At 45.7% G+C, this 18462-nt stretch overlaps 5 protein-coding genes and 2 long non-coding RNA genes across 7 annotated transcripts; 3 read left to right on the top strand and 4 right to left on the bottom strand.

Moving 5' to 3' along the window:
* The first annotated feature begins 2354 nt into the window (after positions 1-2354).
* On the top strand, positions 2355-3366 carry LOC114869484 (uncharacterized). Its single transcript, XR_003788149.3, has 3 exons — positions 2355-2595; positions 2683-2821; positions 3232-3366. It is a non-coding gene; the product is annotated as an uncharacterized LOC114869484 (long non-coding RNA).
* A 935-nt stretch (positions 3367-4301) lies between these two features.
* On the bottom strand, positions 4302-9100 carry LOC114869483 (histone H3). Its single transcript, XM_029173763.3, has 2 exons — positions 8808-9100; positions 4302-4767 (listed from the first exon to the last, which is right to left on the bottom strand). The coding sequence occupies exons 1-2, from the start codon at positions 9098-9100 to the stop codon at positions 4302-4304; spliced, it is 759 nt and encodes a 252-aa protein (XP_029029596.1).
* On the top strand, positions 4927-5561 carry LOC114869477 (histone H2A-like). The gene has a single exon (XM_029173756.3). The coding sequence runs from the start codon at positions 5042-5044 to the stop codon at positions 5429-5431; it is 390 nt and encodes a 129-aa protein (XP_029029589.1). The 5' UTR covers positions 4927-5041; the 3' UTR covers positions 5432-5561.
* LOC114869485 (uncharacterized) lies at positions 6969-8478 on the bottom strand. The gene is made up of 4 exons (XR_003788150.3): positions 8010-8478; positions 7802-7919; positions 7633-7710; positions 6969-7496 (listed from the first exon to the last, which is right to left on the bottom strand). It is a non-coding gene; the product is annotated as an uncharacterized LOC114869485 (long non-coding RNA).
* Positions 9101-9836: 736 nt separating the features above from the next.
* Positions 9837-12340, bottom strand: LOC114869464 (histone H1-like). The gene is made up of 2 exons (XM_029173743.3): positions 11061-12340; positions 9837-10730 (listed from the first exon to the last, which is right to left on the bottom strand). Exons 1-2 carry the CDS (start codon positions 11684-11686, stop codon positions 10706-10708), a joined length of 651 nt encoding a protein of 216 aa, XP_029029576.1. The 5' UTR covers positions 11687-12340; the 3' UTR covers positions 9837-10705.
* A 1161-nt stretch (positions 12341-13501) lies between these two features.
* LOC114869478 (histone H4) lies at positions 13502-14575 on the top strand. The gene has a single exon (XM_055502140.1). It carries the CDS (start codon positions 14221-14223, stop codon positions 14530-14532), a length of 312 nt encoding a protein of 103 aa, XP_055358115.1. The 5' UTR covers positions 13502-14220; the 3' UTR covers positions 14533-14575.
* Positions 14576-16389: 1814 nt separating this feature from the next.
* On the bottom strand, positions 16390-18383 carry LOC114869481 (histone H2A-like). Its single transcript, XM_029173761.3, has one exon. It carries the CDS (start codon positions 18280-18282, stop codon positions 17893-17895), a length of 390 nt encoding a protein of 129 aa, XP_029029594.1. The 5' UTR covers positions 18283-18383; the 3' UTR covers positions 16390-17892.
* Between the last annotated feature and the right edge of the window lie 79 nt (positions 18384-18462).

Consider the following 18462-nt stretch of genomic DNA (forward strand, 5'->3'; position numbering starts at 1 on the left):
ACTACAATCCATTATTAAAACAAATAGAAGCCAACCTCAAAAGATGGCAGTCCTTACCCATTTCACTTATGGGAAGAATTGCCACCATAAAAATGATGATCCTGCCAAAAATTAATTACATATTTTCAATGATTCCAACTCAGCCAGCCCAGGCGTGGTTTAAGACATTAGACTCCTACATCTCACAGTTTTTGTGGAAAACCAAGCCACCACGAATTAGTTTAAAAACTCTTCAAAAATCCAGACGCTGCGGCGGCCTAGAACTACCTAACTTCCACCACTATTTTCTTGCCAATAGACTGAACCATGTCCACAAATGGATAAAACCCATGCCAGCAGACTCCTCCTGGATAGACATTGAACAAACATTTTGTGGAAATATTAAAGTTGCAGATCTGCCCTTTATCAGCACCAAAATCAAACATCATAGTTGTTACCAGAACATTAGCATAAAAGCATCTCTGCAAGCCTGGTGGGGGTTTCTTAAAATTAATGGGTCTTCGCTTACTCTTTGCCAAAACACACCTCTCTGGAACAATCCAGACATCATACAAAACAAAAAGGCAATACACTTTCCAACTTGGCATATCAAAGGGATAACACATCTGAAACATGTTTTCACAAGTTTACCTCTTTTGAAGAACTAGTGTCTCACTATGAAATCACTAGTGCCAATTTCTTAGAATACCAACAACTAAAGTCAATACTTAATGCAAAAAGTAAGAATACTACCATCCACCCCCCCGCATACACACCCTAAAGCAGAAACCTAACCTGTCCACCAACACAGCAACATCACACACATTTTGGAAAAAAAAAAAAAAGCATGAACGAGTTCAGTTAAAAGGTGAAATGCATTTTCTTGTATATGTGTTAATATTAACTGCTTCTACACGTTTAAAGAATGAATGGACAGTCTGTGGAAATAGTTCAATAAAGTGACTGCAGTGGAGAAGAAGCTGTTCTTGTGGCGTCAGGTCCTGGTCCTGATGGACCGGAGTCTCCTGCCGGAGGGGACGGAGCATCATGTCCTGGGAGGGAGGGTCGGCTACAGGGTCGGAGCCTGAGGTCCACTGTCATCTCCACTGCTGCAGAGCACTGAGCTCCAGGTTGTTGGCGCTGCACCATGACACCAGACTCTCACTCTGTGTGCGACTCGTCTCCATCTGAGATGAGGCCGATGAGGGTGGTGCCGTCAGCAAACTTCAGGAGTTTGACAGACCGGTGTCCAGATGTGCAGCTGTTTGTGTATCACAGACATGATCCACCTGCAGATGGAGTCACACATTCAGCAGGGAGAGTTGGTATCACTGCAGTGACACACAACTCATGGCTCCATTGTTGTGCAGTATCTCAGGGTTTCCACTGTGAGTCTGTATTTACCAGTATTACTGTTGTTTTTCCTGTACTATTATTACTGTTTTTCTTTCAAGTTTTTACTGCTGTTTTTTTACTTTTATTTTGTCCGTTGCTGCTGTAAACAAACATTTCCCCATTAATTAAAGTCCTATCCTAAATAAATAAAAAAATACTGTATATATTTTTCTGATCCTAAGCTTTTGTTTTGGCTACATTTCCTGTATGGAAACAACAAATTAAACAGAACCTCCAGCAAGTCTGTGTACACCAGTGAACCCAGCATCTTATTAATGGAATGGGTTCGACCCAGATTAGCATGCGTTCGGTGGGACGGCACATGGACGAGGGAGAACCCCGGCCGCACTCACAGTCACTCGATCCACTTGATCATTTACATCACGGGGATCTCGAGGTGCAGTCGGGTCTGGGTTGGTTCTGCCGGCTTCATCAGACCAACACTGTCCTGGTCCTGGAGTCTAGGTTGAGCCAGACTCTAGTTGGAGCCTGAAGCTCTGATTCAGTGTGACGATATTATTGTTATTGATATTTGCGTGTATTTGTACAACAATAGGTCCCTTTTATTGGATGGACTCTAAAGGCTGAAGCTCCTGTCGTTCAGGACCCGGGTTGTGATGGTGGATTCAGGGTTTGAGTTCTGTTCCCATCTCCTCTGACCTAGATTGTTGACTGAATCAGCTCCACCGGAGCAAACTAACCCACATCCATGTGGACTTGGACCCGTACAGTTCTTTGAACCGCAGTTTTTACAGACCACATATTTGGGATACTTTCAGATTACGACAGTCTGACTTTAACCTTTGAACTATTTTATGCTGCAGCAGAATCTGAGTTTTAGGTGAATACAGTACTTGGTTGTTTTTGGACAAATACAAACATAAACATTTATTCAGATGTATTATATAAAATATTAAACCAAACTGTGGCCACGAATCCTCACAAGCGATAAACCTGTTAAACCCAGAGGTGCCGACTGTCGGGTCAGAACAAACAGGCGGCAGAGCACCGGTCATCGTCCGTGTTCTGTCAATAAGTCGTGAGGTGACCAAGTTCAGCAAGAAGCAGAAAACATGAGGATCGGATTCAGTGATCACAGTATGATCAATGGTGCTTCACGGTTCACAGCAGCAGCCTTTATTCTTTTAGGACCCAGTTTATTCAGGAAGAAGCAGAGCTCTAATCTGCCGAGCGGTCAACGAACACGTGGTCTGACCTCAGGTGGGAAAGGTCCCTGCGTTTCCTCACGCTCCTGGATCATTGTTTCTAATAAGTCGGCGTGTTCTGAACCGGACTTTGTACCAGCAGAGCTCTTAAATGGGGAGAGACGGAGGGTGAGACTCAGAAGGGGGAGGTCAGCGAGGAGAGAGGATGAAAACCTCCCACTGAAGCCTGGTGTCACCTGAACCTGAACCAGAACCAGAACCTGAGCAACTGTTTGCTTCAGGTAAGAAAGATTAATTACTTCACTAACGAGTGTTTTCTATTATCACATTAATGTATAATAACCATGTACATGTAAATCATTTATCAACATTACAAAAACAATAAGTAATATTCATAGTTGTTTCTCATTAACCAGTGACCATGTTTCTCCCTCCTCACCTTCAGGAACCAGGGTTCTTCTTTTTATTTCGGTCATGTGCTAAAACTAAAGCAGATCTAAACAAGCGGCTTGTACTGGACTTGTTTTCTCCCTTGGATCTCTAGCGCCCCCTCGTGGACGCTTGTTGAACAGAACAGCTGCAGCCCACAAAATAACAGAATAGATAAACTAAAAAAATGTATGTAAAATGTAATAATTTGTGTATTTCAACAAAGTATTCCGTCTGTAAGCTAAGCATTTCTCTGTCCCAGACGTCGGGCATGCAGGGAGGAAGCGGCCTCCCAGAAGCTCAGCCTCTGGAGACGCTGCACACAGAGGCGGACTCGTTTCTGGCCGCAGCTCGGCTGGTTCGCAGGGGATGGACGGAGGAAGAGGAGACGGTGGCTCCACGTGTGGACCCGCTCCACGGGAGCCAGGGTCCAAACCTGGACAGCTGGCTGAAGGGCTCCTGGAGCCGGCGCAGTGGAGTCCTGGCCTGCAGGAACGGAGGGACAGGTGAAGAGAAGCCGGCGCGTGCGTGCAGCCAGGCGGAGGTCGTGAGGGTCCGGACGTCCAGCGGTCGCAGCACCGGCAGGCGGCGGGGGAGATCCAGAACCCCGGGACTGCCGGTGATAGCAGAGATGTAGCTTAGAACATGATCCGTTCCATTAGAACACGCACAATGTAAAGACCGAACACTGGCTGGTCCTCAAACGCAGCACGGAATAAGCTATAATTCCGTGCTGCGGAATAATTAAATATAATTAATAATAATTATTTAATAATAATTAAAGAAGCTAGAGAAAAAAGCTTTTACCACAAGCTCGTACATTTAATGCATAAATTTACATTACACAATGAACACACATTGACACTGATGTTTAGTTTATGAATATTTAATACTAAAAATAAAAATCTCGTGAACACAGTTGAATGATCTCAGCAGTAATCGTGTCTTTTATGACCCTTAATGAAACACCTGGCTTTAAAGATATCATTCTCTAAACTCTAAACTAACTAAATACTACAGTTATTGTGTCTATTAACAATCATCCTTTTTATAATCAGTTCATTTTTCACTTAACATATGCACTGGACTAAAAGTAAAGCCAACTTAATGGTTTAGCAAGTGTTTAATACTATTATAATGGTTATTTAACTGCAATATTCATTGTTTAGGAACTAGACACTCGTACTGACACAAGACATATAGACACAAGTATTGGGGTTAAAGTTCAGCCTCTGATTTTACAAATTAACCAGAAACTTTAGGAAATAATATGCGCCTTCAGTTGATGTAGCGGCTCTTAAAAGAGCCTTTGTTTGCTACGGAGCGGACCGTCTAAGCCCTCTCCCCGCGGATGCGCCGGGCCAGCTGGATGTCTTTGGGCATGATGGTGACCCTCTTGGCGTGGATGGCGCACAGGTTGGTGTCCTCGAACAGACCGACCAGATAAGCCTCGCTGGCCTCCTGCAGAGCCATGACGGCCGAGCTCTGGAAGCGCAGGTCGGTCTTGAAGTCCTGGGCGATCTCCCTGACCAGGCGCTGGAAGGGCAGTTTGCGGATCAGCAGCTCGGTGGACTTCTGGTAGCGACGGATCTCTCGGAGAGCCACGGTACCGGGCCTGTAGCGGTGAGGCTTCTTGACGCCGCCGGTGGCCGGGGCGCTCTTACGGGCGGCCTTGGTGGCCAGCTGCTTCCTGGGCGCTTTGCCTCCGGTGGATTTACGGGCGGTCTGCTTGGTTCTGGCCATTTTTTCTTGTAGTTTTTCTGAACGGGAGAACAGTGAAGTAAAAGCGCGACGACGGCTGCTCTTAAACTGTGAAGCCGGATGAGAACCGTTGACGCGGCCGAAGACTCCGGCTCCTGATTGGTGAACGCCTGGAGGAGCGCGTCCCCGCCTGAATCTCCGCCGCTGATAGGAGAAAAGTATTTTAAAGAGCGCGCCAACTCTCACAGCGGCCGCCCTCTGCTGCTGCGCCGCCTGTGATTGGTGTGGCAGAACTAGTCCCGCTCTGAGGCTTATATAAAGGAGGGCTCTACGCAGTAGAGAGACACAGTGTTCTGTAAACTGATCTAAACATGAGTGGTAGAGGAAAGACCGGTGGCAAAGCCAGAGCGAAGGCAAAGACTCGCTCCTCCAGAGCAGGACTCCAGTTCCCCGTGGGCCGTGTTCACAGGCTTCTGCGTAAAGGCAACTATGCAGAGCGCGTCGGAGCCGGAGCTCCCGTCTACCTGGCGGCTGTTCTGGAGTATCTGACCGCTGAGATCCTCGAGTTGGCTGGAAACGCTGCCCGCGACAACAAGAAGACCAGGATCATCCCCCGCCACCTGCAGCTGGCCGTCCGCAACGACGAGGAGCTCAACAAGCTGCTCGGCGGAGTCACCATCGCCCAGGGCGGCGTCCTGCCCAACATCCAGGCGGTGCTGCTGCCCAAGAAGACCGAGAAACCCGCCGGGAAGGCCAAGTAGAGCGGCCCGCTGGACCCAACCCCAAAACGGCTCTTTTAAGAGCCACACACTTCAACTACAGAACAAAATCCTTTATTTTCCGGCGTTCCATATGTTTTACCAAGGAGTTCTCCATAAACTACATAAACTAGTAACTCGACGCAAATCTGACGTGGTTCAACAAACACACGGGCTTCTGTCACTGCAGCTGAACTCCACCTGTCACTGTCTCAGACTTGCTTTACTCTCATAGAACCCGCCTCATCTATAATGGTTCATAGAACTTTGCATTGTCAGAGTCCGCGTCTCAGACGCAGTTCCACTTTTCAAGTTCAAGCTTTTTTCTATCAGGAAGATCAACCATACATTTTTATTCCAGATAATTTCCTACTGAGATACAGATTTGTTTTGGACCAACTGTTGTGAAAACACTCGGTTCGGCCTTGTTCAACGGATGAACTCCACCCTGTGACAATAGAAACTTATGTTCGCTTCATGCAAATTAACTGTGCAGCAGCTGCCACAGGATTGGCTGATTTATTAAACGACTGGCCATGCGCCAAACAAACTGGGCCTGTACATTGAACTGTACATTGTATCCCATGTCTGGAAACGAGTTAATCGCAATATGTCTAACGTATATCTTAACGTTAGTGATTGTATTAAATGTTAGTGTAAGTGCCGCCAAGTGCTCATTATCTTCAGCTTTATCTTAAGATAAAAAGTAGGATAAAAAGAAAATATTTTTTACACATTAATCCATGAGTGATGTATTTTAATTACACGGTTATACACCAAAACCAATAAACCTAGTAATAATTCACATGGATCAATGATTTGTACTGTTTAGTAGTGATGGGTAGATGAAGCGTCATGATGCGTTTCGACACATTGCCAAACTGTATTGATACTGTGTTGATACTGTGTCACTGAAAACTGACACTTGCTGGACCTTAAAAATCCCCACAGTCAGCTGACACTGATTTAATGACCTAATATATACAACAGTATAATTTAAATCATTGTATTTTATATTGTTTTATTTCTCATTTTCATTTACATAAAAATTTCTTTACTCTTTTAGATAGATAGAATAATGTGAACATGTGTCATAACATGAAAATCTAACTGAACGAGGACTGGGATGTGTTTTTTTTTACAGATTTTTATTAAAAAAAATAAGTTTTTCCAACGTTTTAAAATAAAGTCTGTTATGTTTTTTTGAGACTATTTCTCCAGCTGCAGAAAACACCCGCTCACGAGGCACCGATGAGGCTGGAGTGCAGAGAAACTGCAGTGAAACTGCAGTGCAAGGTTAAACAGGTTTGGGTATAAAGATTTGTGGTTGTCCCAGTATTTCAGTGGATCCTGGGACCCAGCAGTACTGCCCTCTGCCAGGTACCGCTGAACCTCCTGGAGGGCATCAGCGGTGGCACTTGTAGCCTGCCCACTTCAATGTCGGAGTCTCACCAAAGGTTATCTGAAAAAAGTGACATTTTAGTACATGATTTCCAAAAAACAACATACAAATAATGCTGAATAACATGCCTGAAGTGGGTGCAGACAGCTGCTGTGAAGGCGGTGCTGGTTCAGGCTCATTTGTGCGTCCGATAACAGACGCACATTCTGACTGCAGTCTAGTGACGACCTCATTGCACTTTGAGGAACCCGAGTGATTTAAATCTGGGGTCTAGAAGTGTTGCTGGGGTCATCACACAGGTGTTCATGTAGGTGGATGGCTGCCTGTGTGTGCACGGTCAAAGCATTGCGCTCTAGTGCAAAATAGAGCATTTTCATCATCGGGATGACCTTTGACCCTGAGACTCGCCTCTCTTCAGACAACTCCACTGTAGCTTGAAGAAGTGTTTCTCCTATGATGGTACAGTATACTCATCAGCTGTAAGTGGAGTCAAAGCTGTTTTTAGAGAGGCCAGAGACCCACACTGGTTCTCGCTCATCATGAAGCCTTGACAGCATTTCATATGTGCTGTTGCAGCGTGTTGGCACCTCATTGATGACTTTCAGGGTTGGTCGTCCCATCTGTTGCTGCACTTGAGCAAGCTTCTCCTTGGCTGTAGTGCTTGATCTGAAATATGTGACAATGAAAGTATTTCACTCCCAACACAGATGTACACAACTGCAGATTCTCATTTATGTAGTGACAGGTAAGAGCCAAGTGAGCCTCCATGTTCACAGATGTGCACGTGTCAGCTGTTACTCACTGCCACAGCTTGCTGTACTTCCATTTTCACTCGTTCCTTTTCCTCCTCATACTTTTTGGCCACCATTTGTTTGATGGTCTGAAAATTGCACCAAGTCAAAACAAAAACAGAGCAATGTATCTAAATTAAGGATTTACAAATTTGACATATCAACTACTACTTTACATACCTTTCTGGTTGGCAAAACATATGTGGGTTGAAAGACCTGAACAAGTTCCCTGAAGCCTTCACTCTCCACAATGCTGAGGGGAAGCAGTCCTTCAGGATGAAACTGAGCTTCCTGGACGCTTGATTGTTAAAAATGAAGTAAAGAATAAATTAATGGTAATTATATATTAATAAAGCAACTGTCAGTAAGTTGTGGAATGGCTGTATACCTGAGTTTATCCTGGGCGTATCAGGGACTTCATTTTCATGCCTTGCCTTATAATGCCTCAGCATTGAGGAGGTGGACTTATTTATAAAAGACAGTTTTTGTTGAACAAATGCGACATCTAACCTGCAGAAAATATTATTATTAGCTAAAATAATTTAAATTCGGAAAGATCAAGTGGAAACCCTGAGAGGAACAGGATGAAACAACAAGGAATTTAAATGAAACACCTTATTTTCCGACAAAAGGAAAAAATGATGCCACTCGGCGTGACCGTTCTTTTTGCTGGAGGCGGCTCCATAATTCCTAAGGAATTTGTCACTTGTTGGTAAATGATCAGAAATAGCTTTTGGTGGATGCATCCCGTTGACGTATGCGCTTCTTTATAAACAGTTTGGCGCTCCAGAGACACATGTCTAATGACAGATACGATAAGTGTATTGGTCGCGTGACTTCCTCAAACCAATACGCGCATCGCTCTACGAACTAGACGCATGCGCCGGCGCATCGGTGTTGGTGGACCAGTCACTACCGTTTAGTTAGGGCCAACTGACTAAACTGTTTCATACGTCATGTATCAGTGTTGGACGTCCCTGTTAGTGTAGCTTTTATCAGACCAATACAGTTTCTCATTTTATTATAGCATTAAGGAACGTCCATTATTTTCTTAACGTGGTGCTGTGATTGTTTTATCTGCATCAGCTGCTGTAACAAGGAATAACGCGTCTTTGGGTAAAGTGGGCGGCTCTGAAAAGAGCCTTTGGTTGTTGGACCGGAACCGCTTTAGCTTCCGAAGCCGTACAGGGTGCGTCCCTGCCTTTTCAGGGCGTACACCACGTCCATGGCGGTCACGGTCTTTCTCTTGGCGTGTTCGGTGTAGGTGACGGCGTCGCGGATCACGTTCTCCAGGAACACCTTCAACACACCGCGAGTCTCTTCGTAGATCAGACCAGAAATACGCTTGACACCGCCGCGGCGAGCCAGACGGCGGATGGCGGGCTTGGTGATGCCCTGGATGTTGTCGCGGAGCACCTTGCGGTGACGCTTGGCGCCTCCCTTTCCGAGACCTTTTCCACCTTTGCCTCTTCCACTCATTTTCTGATCTCTTCGACTGCACAAAAGACGAATGACTACCCAGTGACCAGACTGCGTATTTACATACGTACTGCGGACCTGATAGAGAACCGGAGGCGGGAGTTTTACTGGGCGGAGCCAATTTAAGTGACTGGCTTCCGCTTGAATGCCATTCATTACACTGAACCGTTCTACTTCCAAAGATCGTGTTGTCCAGGTTGATTCGCTCTCTGTTGGTCTTCAATATTCAGAAATACGTTTTGCCCTCGGGCTCAGAGGCCTGTGGTCAGAGTTACTATGTGTCAGGACTATTCATATGGACAATTGAGCGGCTTTATTTCCAAGGCAGCTGATAAACCTCCTGCATTCAGCTTGGAATGCAACCAACCACTAAACCACTGTTCTGCCCCTTTCAGGCTTTAGCTTCATAGCTGAACATCATGTTGGTAATTCAGAGTTAACGCATGTGCACGGCGTATATCCATCCATCCATCCATCCATCCATCTATCCATCCATCATTATCCATACATACATCATCCACATCCATCCATCCATCTTCTACTGCTTGTTCCCATGCAGGTTCGCGGGTGGTGCTGGAGCCCATCCCAGAGAGAAAACCCACGTGAACATGGGGAGAACATGCAAACGCCGCACAGAAAGGCACCCGGGCCGACATTTATTAGACATATTATTAGGAAAAGCAACACAGCTGCATCAGTGAAGGAAAGTGAGAAAATACTTAGTAGTATTCAGGCTTGTTTTATTTAACTCCACAGGCTTCTGAAATGTTGTAGTACTCTGACTTTATTTCACATTCATCTTCTGGGTTGCATTGTCTTGCAGTCACTAATGGACGGATTATATTATTGGACCCTCCAGAAAACACAGTATGTATGTAAGTGTAAGAAGAGACTGGCCATTAAAAAGGCTACACATGTTTCAGGACATGATGAAATGATGAGTGCTTCGGTGCAGAAACCTTAATAAAAGTGATTCTCACAAATCATGTGTCTTCAATCTCTGTGGTCTACTTGGTTCACTACTGGATCCTCATCTTCATCAGGACAAGAAGGGTGGTGAAGGACAACACAATCCACTTTATTGTCACATGCCCTCTCTGGACTGACCGTGGCCCGTGTTCTGCTGTGGCCCGGTTGAACCGTGTCTGTGGTCCAGGTTCAGGGTAGGGTGTCATTATATAGGGAACCCTCTGTCCCCCAGCAAGTAGCTATTGTAGCGTCATGTAATGATTGAAATGTGTAAAACAATACAGTAAAACCATGAACTTGTTTAAATTACAACACACCCTGTTAAAACATGTGACATAGTGATGATTCCCTGAAAACTCTGGAAGTCACCAAAAGAGAACTGTTTTTTAAAAGTACAGAGCACTAGACTCCATGGAGCTACTTCACAGACAGAAGTCATGAGAAATGTTCAGCACAAGAAGCTCCTAAGGAAAAGCAGAGACACCCGCTGGCTGATGAGCGTGGGAACTCAGTCCCAGTCGGAGCTCATGGAGCTGTTACAGCTGAGCAGCGGCCATGATTCACTCAGCAACAGCCTGTAACTGACTGTTACAGAGCAGCAGCTTTGCTTCAGGCTCAAAGGCCTGGATGTAGGTTTTAAAGAACAGCGATGAACGGGAAACTGGAAGAAAGATGAAAAAAATGATATCAGTATCACTAAAATCACCAGTGTAGAGTGCACAATACATATAATTAAGGCCTTTTCTATATCTTATACGTATTGAATGTACTACTTTCATATTATAATGGAAAACTGGTTTTCTAGACTAATAACTGCCTCCACTCACTACGTTCTACGTCACTCTAGTTTGTGCACAGGAAGAAGCCTCCTGAGTCGCTTCGTGAGAACCAGTGATTTTCCGTTATTATTAACAGGAATAATGTCTCCAGCTCCGTGTTGGCTCTGAAAAGAGCCTTTGTGGTAGAAGCGTTCGGAGGCCGAGCAGCTCACTTCTTCTTGGCCGCCGTCTTCTTGGCTTTGGGCTTCGCCGCCTTCTTGGCCGGAGCCTTCTTAGCGGCGGGAGCCTTCTTGGCGGCAGGCGCCTTCTTCACCACCTTCTTCGGGCTCTTTGCTGCCGCCTTCTTGGGGCTCTTGGCCGCCTTCTTGGCCGCTGCGGGCTTCTTTACTTTCTTCGGGGACTTCTTAGCGGCCGCCGGCTTCTTTGCCGCCGCCGCTTTGGGCTTTTTGGCGGCTGCGGGCTTCTTGGCTGCGGGCTTCTTGGCTTTGGGAGCGGGCTTCTTGGCCGCCGGCTTCTTGGGCTTGCTGTCGGTCTTCTTGTTGAGCTTGAAGGAGCCCGACGCGCCGACTCCCTTGGTCTGAGTCAGGACTTCCTTGCTCACCAGGTTCTTGATGGCGATCCTGACCCGAGCCTTGTTCTTCTCCACGTCGTAGCCGCCGGCAGCCAGCGCCTTCTTTAGGGCGGCGGTGGACATGCCGTGCCGCTCCTTGCAGTTAGTCACGGCTTTCACGATGAGCTCGCCCACGCTGGGGCCGCTCCTCTTGGGCTTGGAGACCTTCTTCTTAGCGGCTTTGGCCGGAGCAGCGGCCGGTGCTGCAGCTGGAGCTTCTTCTGCCATTTTGAGTTTAACAGCGTTCTTCTCACTACAAGAGTCAGAGTGTGGACAATCCCGCGCAGGAGGCGGCCCTTAAACACAACATGAGAACCGTGGAGACTCAATCGGTCTGGGCTCCTCTGGGCGCGGTGACAACGGGACACTTGTGTTTTCTCCGCACCGATAAAACCGAACAAATTCGCCGAAAGAGACCCACTGGAGGCGGGCGATGAACGGAACCGGCAGCGGGAACGCTCGTCCTCACATCCAGCTCACGTGCAGCTCTCTCGGCCGCTGCGTTGCGTCTGTGGAGCCTCCAGACTTCACCTACTCCGCCGCCTGAGAGGCGCTACTTGGATCATTTCTGTCTTAAAATCACTCAAAACGGGTCAAACTCCCACTAGAACCGGCTTTGCTTGTGCTCCACATGTTGGTTCAGGGACTGGAAGAACAACCGGCACCAGCCGATGGTCGTGCTGAAACAAAGTGAAGCTTTTGTGGTGGCAGCAAACACAGTGATGCCACTCATGGAGAAGTGCGTCAGATTTCATCGGAGGACGAGGAGTTAAACAACGAACTGCAAAGGTTCTATGTAACAATGAAGATGTGTGTGAGATAAGTTATAAATATAACAAGTAATAGTGTTAAAACAGTGTTGCTGCTCACTAATGAACTGTAGGTCAATGATTAACAATCAGCTGACTTTTACACATTTTTACTTTTACACATTTTTAAAATTATTTTTAAACAACCACTGGTTAATGGCTCATGTTTTTTGGTGTGAACCGAGGCTGAAACTGAATGTGCCTAGTTTAATTCATGTGTTTGCTGAATTATTCACTTGCATTTGCTCCTGGACAAGTTTAGCTGTTAAGAGACAGCGAGCGGCGTCCCCGGTTGTGAGACCGTCCAAGACGCGAACCAGTCACGCTGCTTTGCTTCTAGTGAGGTTTTAACCTGTGACACAAGTCTTTGTACTGTCTTACCTCAGTCTCGTGTTCATTTTCATAAGTATTAGTGGGTGACTGTGGAATACATGTAATGTGCAGCTGTTACTGAGACCCTGTACATGTTCATGCATCAAGGTGAAACTGGATGTGACTATGGTTCAGTTCACAGTAATTGGTCAAAGTTATATATATATATATATATATATATATATATATATATATATATATATATATATATATAAACACAAACACAAGCTTGTGGGTTCTGCGCAGTATCCTTGTTGTTCCTAGGACTGCACTTTTCTGGACTGAGATTTCGGATGTTTTTCCAGGGATCTGTTGGGGGTCACTGCCCCCAAACTGGAGGAGTGGCTACGGCTTTCCTCTGCTCTTTGTCCACCACCACAATGTCTGGTTGGTTCGCCATTACCATTCTGTCTGTCTGTATATGGTCCCACAGGATCTTGGCTCGCTCGTTCTCTACCACCTTGGGAGGTGTTTCCCACTTTGACCTTGGGGTTTCCAGTCCATACTCCGCACAGATGTTCCTGTATACTACGCCAGCCACTTGGTTATGGCGTTCCATGTATGCTTTGCCTGCCAGCATCCTCCCATGATGGTCCCTCTTCCAGCGTCTCATCCTCTGTTCTCCACTGCCTGAGACATTCACTCAGCACGTCATCTGCCGGGGCCTTATCCTTGATGTACTTATGGATCTTGGATGTTTCATCCCGGATAGTGGCTCTCACGCTCACTAGTCCTATATATCCTATCCTAGTCTCATTATATATATATATATATATATATATATATATATATATATATATATATATATATATATATATATATATATATATAAACCACATTATAAAACCACATTATTACTGCATAGATCCAGGTTATATTCTGATCTCTGCTCACCTGCTACTAGATCCAGCCTCATCTGTACAAATACAATAAAGAGTATTGTGCTATAAATATAATCAGATTTCCTCAGTCATACACACAAATCTCACCACTGCGGTGAGTCTGCTCAGGTCTAACAGAAATAACGCCATGGGCAAATCAGTTGAGTTTACTCAACAACCGCTGGGTCCAACTTGTCTGCTGATGCAGTAAAAAAATCTGATCATGACTCAGTCAGGGTCAGGTGGGACAGTGGAACCTTCAAATCCTTGGCGGCCTCAATGATGTTCAGCTATGAAGCTAAAGCCTGAAAGGGGCAGAACAGTGGTTTAGTGGTTGGTTGCATTCCAAGCTGAATGCAGGAGGTTTATCAGCTGCCTTGGAAATAAAGCCGCTCAATTGTCCATATGAATAGTCCTGACACATAGTAACTCTGACCACAGGCCTCTGAGCCCGAGGGCAAAACGTATTTCTGAATATTGAAGACCAACAGAGAGCGAATCAACCTGGACAACACGATCTTTGGAAGTAGAACGGTTCAGTGTAATGAATGGCATTCAAGCGGAAGCCAGTCACTTAAATTGGCTCCGCCCAGTAAAACTCCCGCCTCCGGTTCTCTATCAGGTCCGCAGTACGTATGTAAATACGCAGTCTGGTCACTGGGTAGTCATTCGTCTTTTGTGCAGTCGAAGAGATTAGAAAATGAGTGGAAGAGGCAAAGGTGGAAAAGGTCTCGGAAAGGGAGGCGCCAAGCGTCACCGCAAGGTGCTCCGCGACAACATCCAGGGCATCACCAAGCCCGCCATCCGCCGTCTGGCTCGCCGCGGCGGTGTCAAGCGTATTTCTGGTCTGATCTACGAAGAGACTCGCGGTGTGTTGAAGGTGTTCCTGGAGAACGTGATCCGCGACGCCGTCACCTACACCGAACACGCCAAGAGAAAGACCGTGACCGCCATGGACGTGGTGTACGCCCTGAAAAGGCAGGGACGCACCCTGTACGGCTTCGGAAGCTAAAGCGGTTCCGGTCCAACAACCAAAGGCTCTTTTCAGAGCCGCCCACTTTACCCAAAGACGCGTTATTCCTTGTTACAGCAGCTGATGCAGATAAAACAATCACAGCACCACGTTAAGAAAATAATGGACGTTCTTTAATGCTATAATAAAATGAGAAACTGTATTGGTCTGATAAAAGCTACACTAACAGGGACGTCCAACACTGATACATGACGTATGAAACAGTTTAGTCAGTTGGTCCTAACTAAACGGTAGTGACTGGTCCACCAACACCGATGCGCCGGCGCATGCGTCTAGTTCGTAGAGCGATGCGCGTATTGGTTTGAGGAAGTCACGCGACCAATACACTTATCGTATCTGTCATTAGACATGTGTCTCTGGAGCGCCAAACTGTTCATAAAGAAGCGCATACGTCAACGGGATGCATCCACCAAAAGCTATTTCTGATCATTTACCAACAAGTGACAAATTCCTTAGGAATTATGGAGCCGCCTCCAGCAAAAAGAACGGTCACGCCGAGTGGCATCATTTTTTCCTTTTGTCGGAAAATAAGGTGTTTCATTTAAATTCCTTGTTGTTTCATCCTGTTCCTCTCAGGGTTTCCACTTGATCTTTCCGAATTTAAATTATTTTAGCTAATAATAATATTTTCTGCAGGTTAGATGTCGCAGTTGTTCAACAAAAACTGTCTTTTATAAATAAGTCCACCTCCTCAATGCTGAGGCATTATAAGGCAAGGCATGAAAATGAAGTCCCTGATACGCCCAGGATAAACTCAGGTATACAGCCATTCCACAACTTACTGACAGTTGCTTTATTAATATATAATTACCATTAATTTATTCTTTACTTCATTTTTAACAATCAAGCGTCCAGGAAGCTCAGTTTCATCCTGAAGGACTGCTTCCCCTCAGCATTGTGGAGAGTGAAGGCTTCAGGGAACTTGTTCAGGTCTTTCAACCCACATATGTTTTGCCAACCAGAAAGGTATGTAAAGTAGTAGTTGATATGTCAAATTTGTAAATCCTTAATTTAGATACATTGCTCTGTTTTTGTTTTGACTTGGTGCAATTTTCAGACCATCAAACAAATGGTGGCCAAAAAGTATGAGGAGGAAAAGGAACGAGTGAAAATGGAAGTACAGCAAGCTGTGGCAGTGAGTAACAGCTGACACGTGCACATCTGTGAACATGGAGGCTCACTTGGCTCTTACCTGTCACTACATAAATGAGAATCTGCAGTTGTGTACATCTGTGTTGGGAGTGAAATACTTTCATTGTCACATATTTCAGATCAAGCACTACAGCCAAGGAGAAGCTTGCTCAAGTGCAGCAACAGATGGGACGACCAACCCTGAAAGTCATCAATGAGGTGCCAACACGCTGCAAGAGCACATATGAAATGCTGTCAAGGCTTCATGATGAGCGAGAACCAGTGTGGGTCTCTGGCCTCTCTAAAAACAGCTTTGACTCCACTTACAGCTGATGAGTATACTGTACCATCATAGGAGAAACACTTCTTCAAGCTACAGTGGAGTTGTCTGAAGAGAGGCGAGTCTCAGGGTCAAAGGTCATCCCGATGATGAAAATGCTCTATTTTGCACTAGAGCGTAATGCTTTGACCGTGCACACACAGGCAGCCATCCACCTACATGAACACCTGTGTGATGACCCCAGCAACACTTCTAGACCCCAGATTTAAATCACTCGGGTTCCTCAAAGTGCAATGAGGTCGTCACTAGACTGCAGTCAGAATGTGCGTCTGTTATCGGACGCACAAATGAGCCTGAACCAGCACCGCCTTCACAGCAGCTGTCTGCACCCACTTCAGGCATGTTATTCAGCATTATTTGTATGTTGTTTTTTGGAAATCATGTACTAAAATGCCACTTTTTTCAGATAACCTTTGGTGAGACTCCGACATTGAAGTGGGCAGGCTACAAGTGCCACCGCTGATGCCCTCCAGGAGGTTCAGCGGTACCTGGCAGAGGGCAGTACTGCTGGGTCCCAGGATCCACTGAAATACTGGGACAACCACAAATCTTTATACCCAAACCTGTTTAACCTTGCACTGCAGTTTCACTGCAGTTTCTCTGCACTCCAGCCTCATCGGTGCCTCGTGAGCGGGTGTTTTCTGCAGCTGGAGAAATAGTCTCAAAAAAACATAACAGACTTTATTTTAAAACGTTGGAAAAACTTATTTTTTTTAATAAAAATCTGTAAAAAAAACACATCCCAGTCCTCGTTCAGTTAGATTTTCATGTTATGACACATGTTCACATTATTCTATCTATCTAAAAGAGTAAAGAAATTTTTATGTAAATGAAAATGAGAAATAAAACAATATAAAATACAATGATTTAAATTATACTGTTGTATATATTAGGTCATTAAATCAGTGTCAGCTGACTGTGGGGATTTTTAAGGTCCAGCAAGTGTCAGTATTCAGTGACACAGTATCAACACAGTATCAATACAGTTTGGCAATGTGTCGAAACGCATCATGACGCTTCATCTACCCATCACTACTAAACAGTACAAATCATTGATCCATGTGAATTATTACTAGGTTTATTGGTTTTGGTGTATAACCGTGTAATTAAAATACATCACTCATGGATTAATGTGTAAAAAATATTTTCTTTTTATCCTACTTTTTATCTTAAGATAAAGCTGAAGATAATGAGCACTTGGCGGCACTTACACTAACATTTAATACAATCACTAACGTTAAGATATACGTTAGACATATTGCGATTAACTCGTTTCCAGACATGGGATACAATGTACAGTTCAATGTACAGGCCCAGTTTGTTTGGCGCATGGCCAGTCGTTTAATAAATCAGCCAATCCTGTGGCAGCTGCTGCACAGTTAATTTGCATGAAGCGAACATAAGTTTCTATTGTCACAGGGTGGAGTTCATCCGTTGAACAAGGCCGAACCGAGTGTTTTCACAACAGTTGGTCCAAAACAAATCTGTATCTCAGTAGGAAATGATCTGGAATAAAAATGTATGGTTGATCTTCCTGATAGAAAAAAGCTTGAACTTGAAAAGTGGAACTGCGTCTGAGACGCGGACTCTGACAATGCAAAGTTCTATGAACCATTATAGATGAGGCGGGTTCTATGAGAGTAAAGCAAGTCTGAGACAGTGACAGGTGGAGTTCAGCTGCAGTGACAGAAGCCCGTGTGTTTGTTGAACCACGTCAGATTTGCGTCGAGTTAGTTACTAGTTTATGTAGTTTATGGAGAACTCCTTGGTAAAACATATGGAACGCCGGAAAATAAAGGATTTTGTTCTGTAGTTGAAGTGTGTGGCTCTTAAAAGAGCCGTTTTGGGGTTGGGTCCAGCGGGCCGCTCTACTTGGCCTTCCCGGCGGGTTTCTCGGTCTTCTTGGGCAGCAGCACCGCCTGGATGTTGGGCAGGACGCCGCCCTGGGCGATGGTGACTCCGCCGAGCAGCTTGTTGAGCTCCTCGTCGTTGCGGACGGCCAGCTGCAGGTGGCGGGGGATGATCCTGGTCTTCTTGTTGTCGCGGGCAGCGTTTCCAGCCAACTCGAGGATCTCAGCGGTCAGATACTCCAGAACAGCCGCCAGGTAGACGGGAGCTCCGGCTCCGACGCGCTCTGCATAGTTGCCTTTACGCAGAAGCCTGTGAACACGGCCCACGGGGAACTGGAGTCCTGCTCTGGAGGAGCGAGTCTTTGCCTTCGCTCTGGCTTTGCCACCGGTCTTTCCTCTACCACTCATGTTTAGATCAGTTTACAGAACACTGTGTCTCTCTACTGCGTAGAGCCCTCCTTTATATAAGCCTCAGAGCGGGACTAGTTCTGCCACACCAATCACAGGCGGCGCAGCAGCAGAGGGCGGCCGCTGTGAGAGTTGGCGCGCTCTTTAAAATACTTTTCTCCAATCAGCGGCGGAGATTCA

Source organism: Betta splendens, chromosome 14 (assembly GCF_900634795.4).
Source record: "Betta splendens chromosome 14, fBetSpl5.4, whole genome shotgun sequence".
NCBI lineage: Eukaryota > Metazoa > Chordata > Actinopteri > Anabantiformes > Osphronemidae > Betta > Betta splendens.

Bases quoted from the DNA above. Each gene is read 5' to 3' on its own strand.
- LOC114869478 (XM_055502140.1), top strand. From the start codon at position 14,221: ATGAGTGGAAGAGGCAAAGGTGGAAAAGGTCTCGGAAAGGGAGGCGCC.
- LOC114869477 (XM_029173756.3), top strand. From the start codon at position 5,042: ATGAGTGGTAGAGGAAAGACCGGTGGCAAAGCCAGAGCGAAGGCAAAG.
- LOC114869481 (XM_029173761.3), bottom strand. From the start codon at position 18,282: ATGAGTGGTAGAGGAAAGACCGGTGGCAAAGCCAGAGCGAAGGCAAAG.
- LOC114869483 (XM_029173763.3), bottom strand. From the start codon at position 9,100: ATGAGTGGAAGAGGCAAAGGTGGAAAAGGTCTCGGAAAGGGAGGCGCC. The intron at 4,768-8,807 runs GTACGGCTTCGG...GTTTAAGAGCAG, and splicing joins AAAAGGCAGGGACGCACCCT to CCGTCGTCGCGCTTTTACTT.
- LOC114869464 (XM_029173743.3), bottom strand. From the start codon at position 11,686: ATGGCAGAAGAAGCTCCAGCTGCAGCACCGGCCGCTGCTCCGGCCAAA. The intron at 10,731-11,060 runs GTGAGCTGCTCG...TCTTTCTTCCAG, and splicing joins AAGACGGCGGCCAAGAAGAA to TTTCCCGTTCATCGCTGTTC.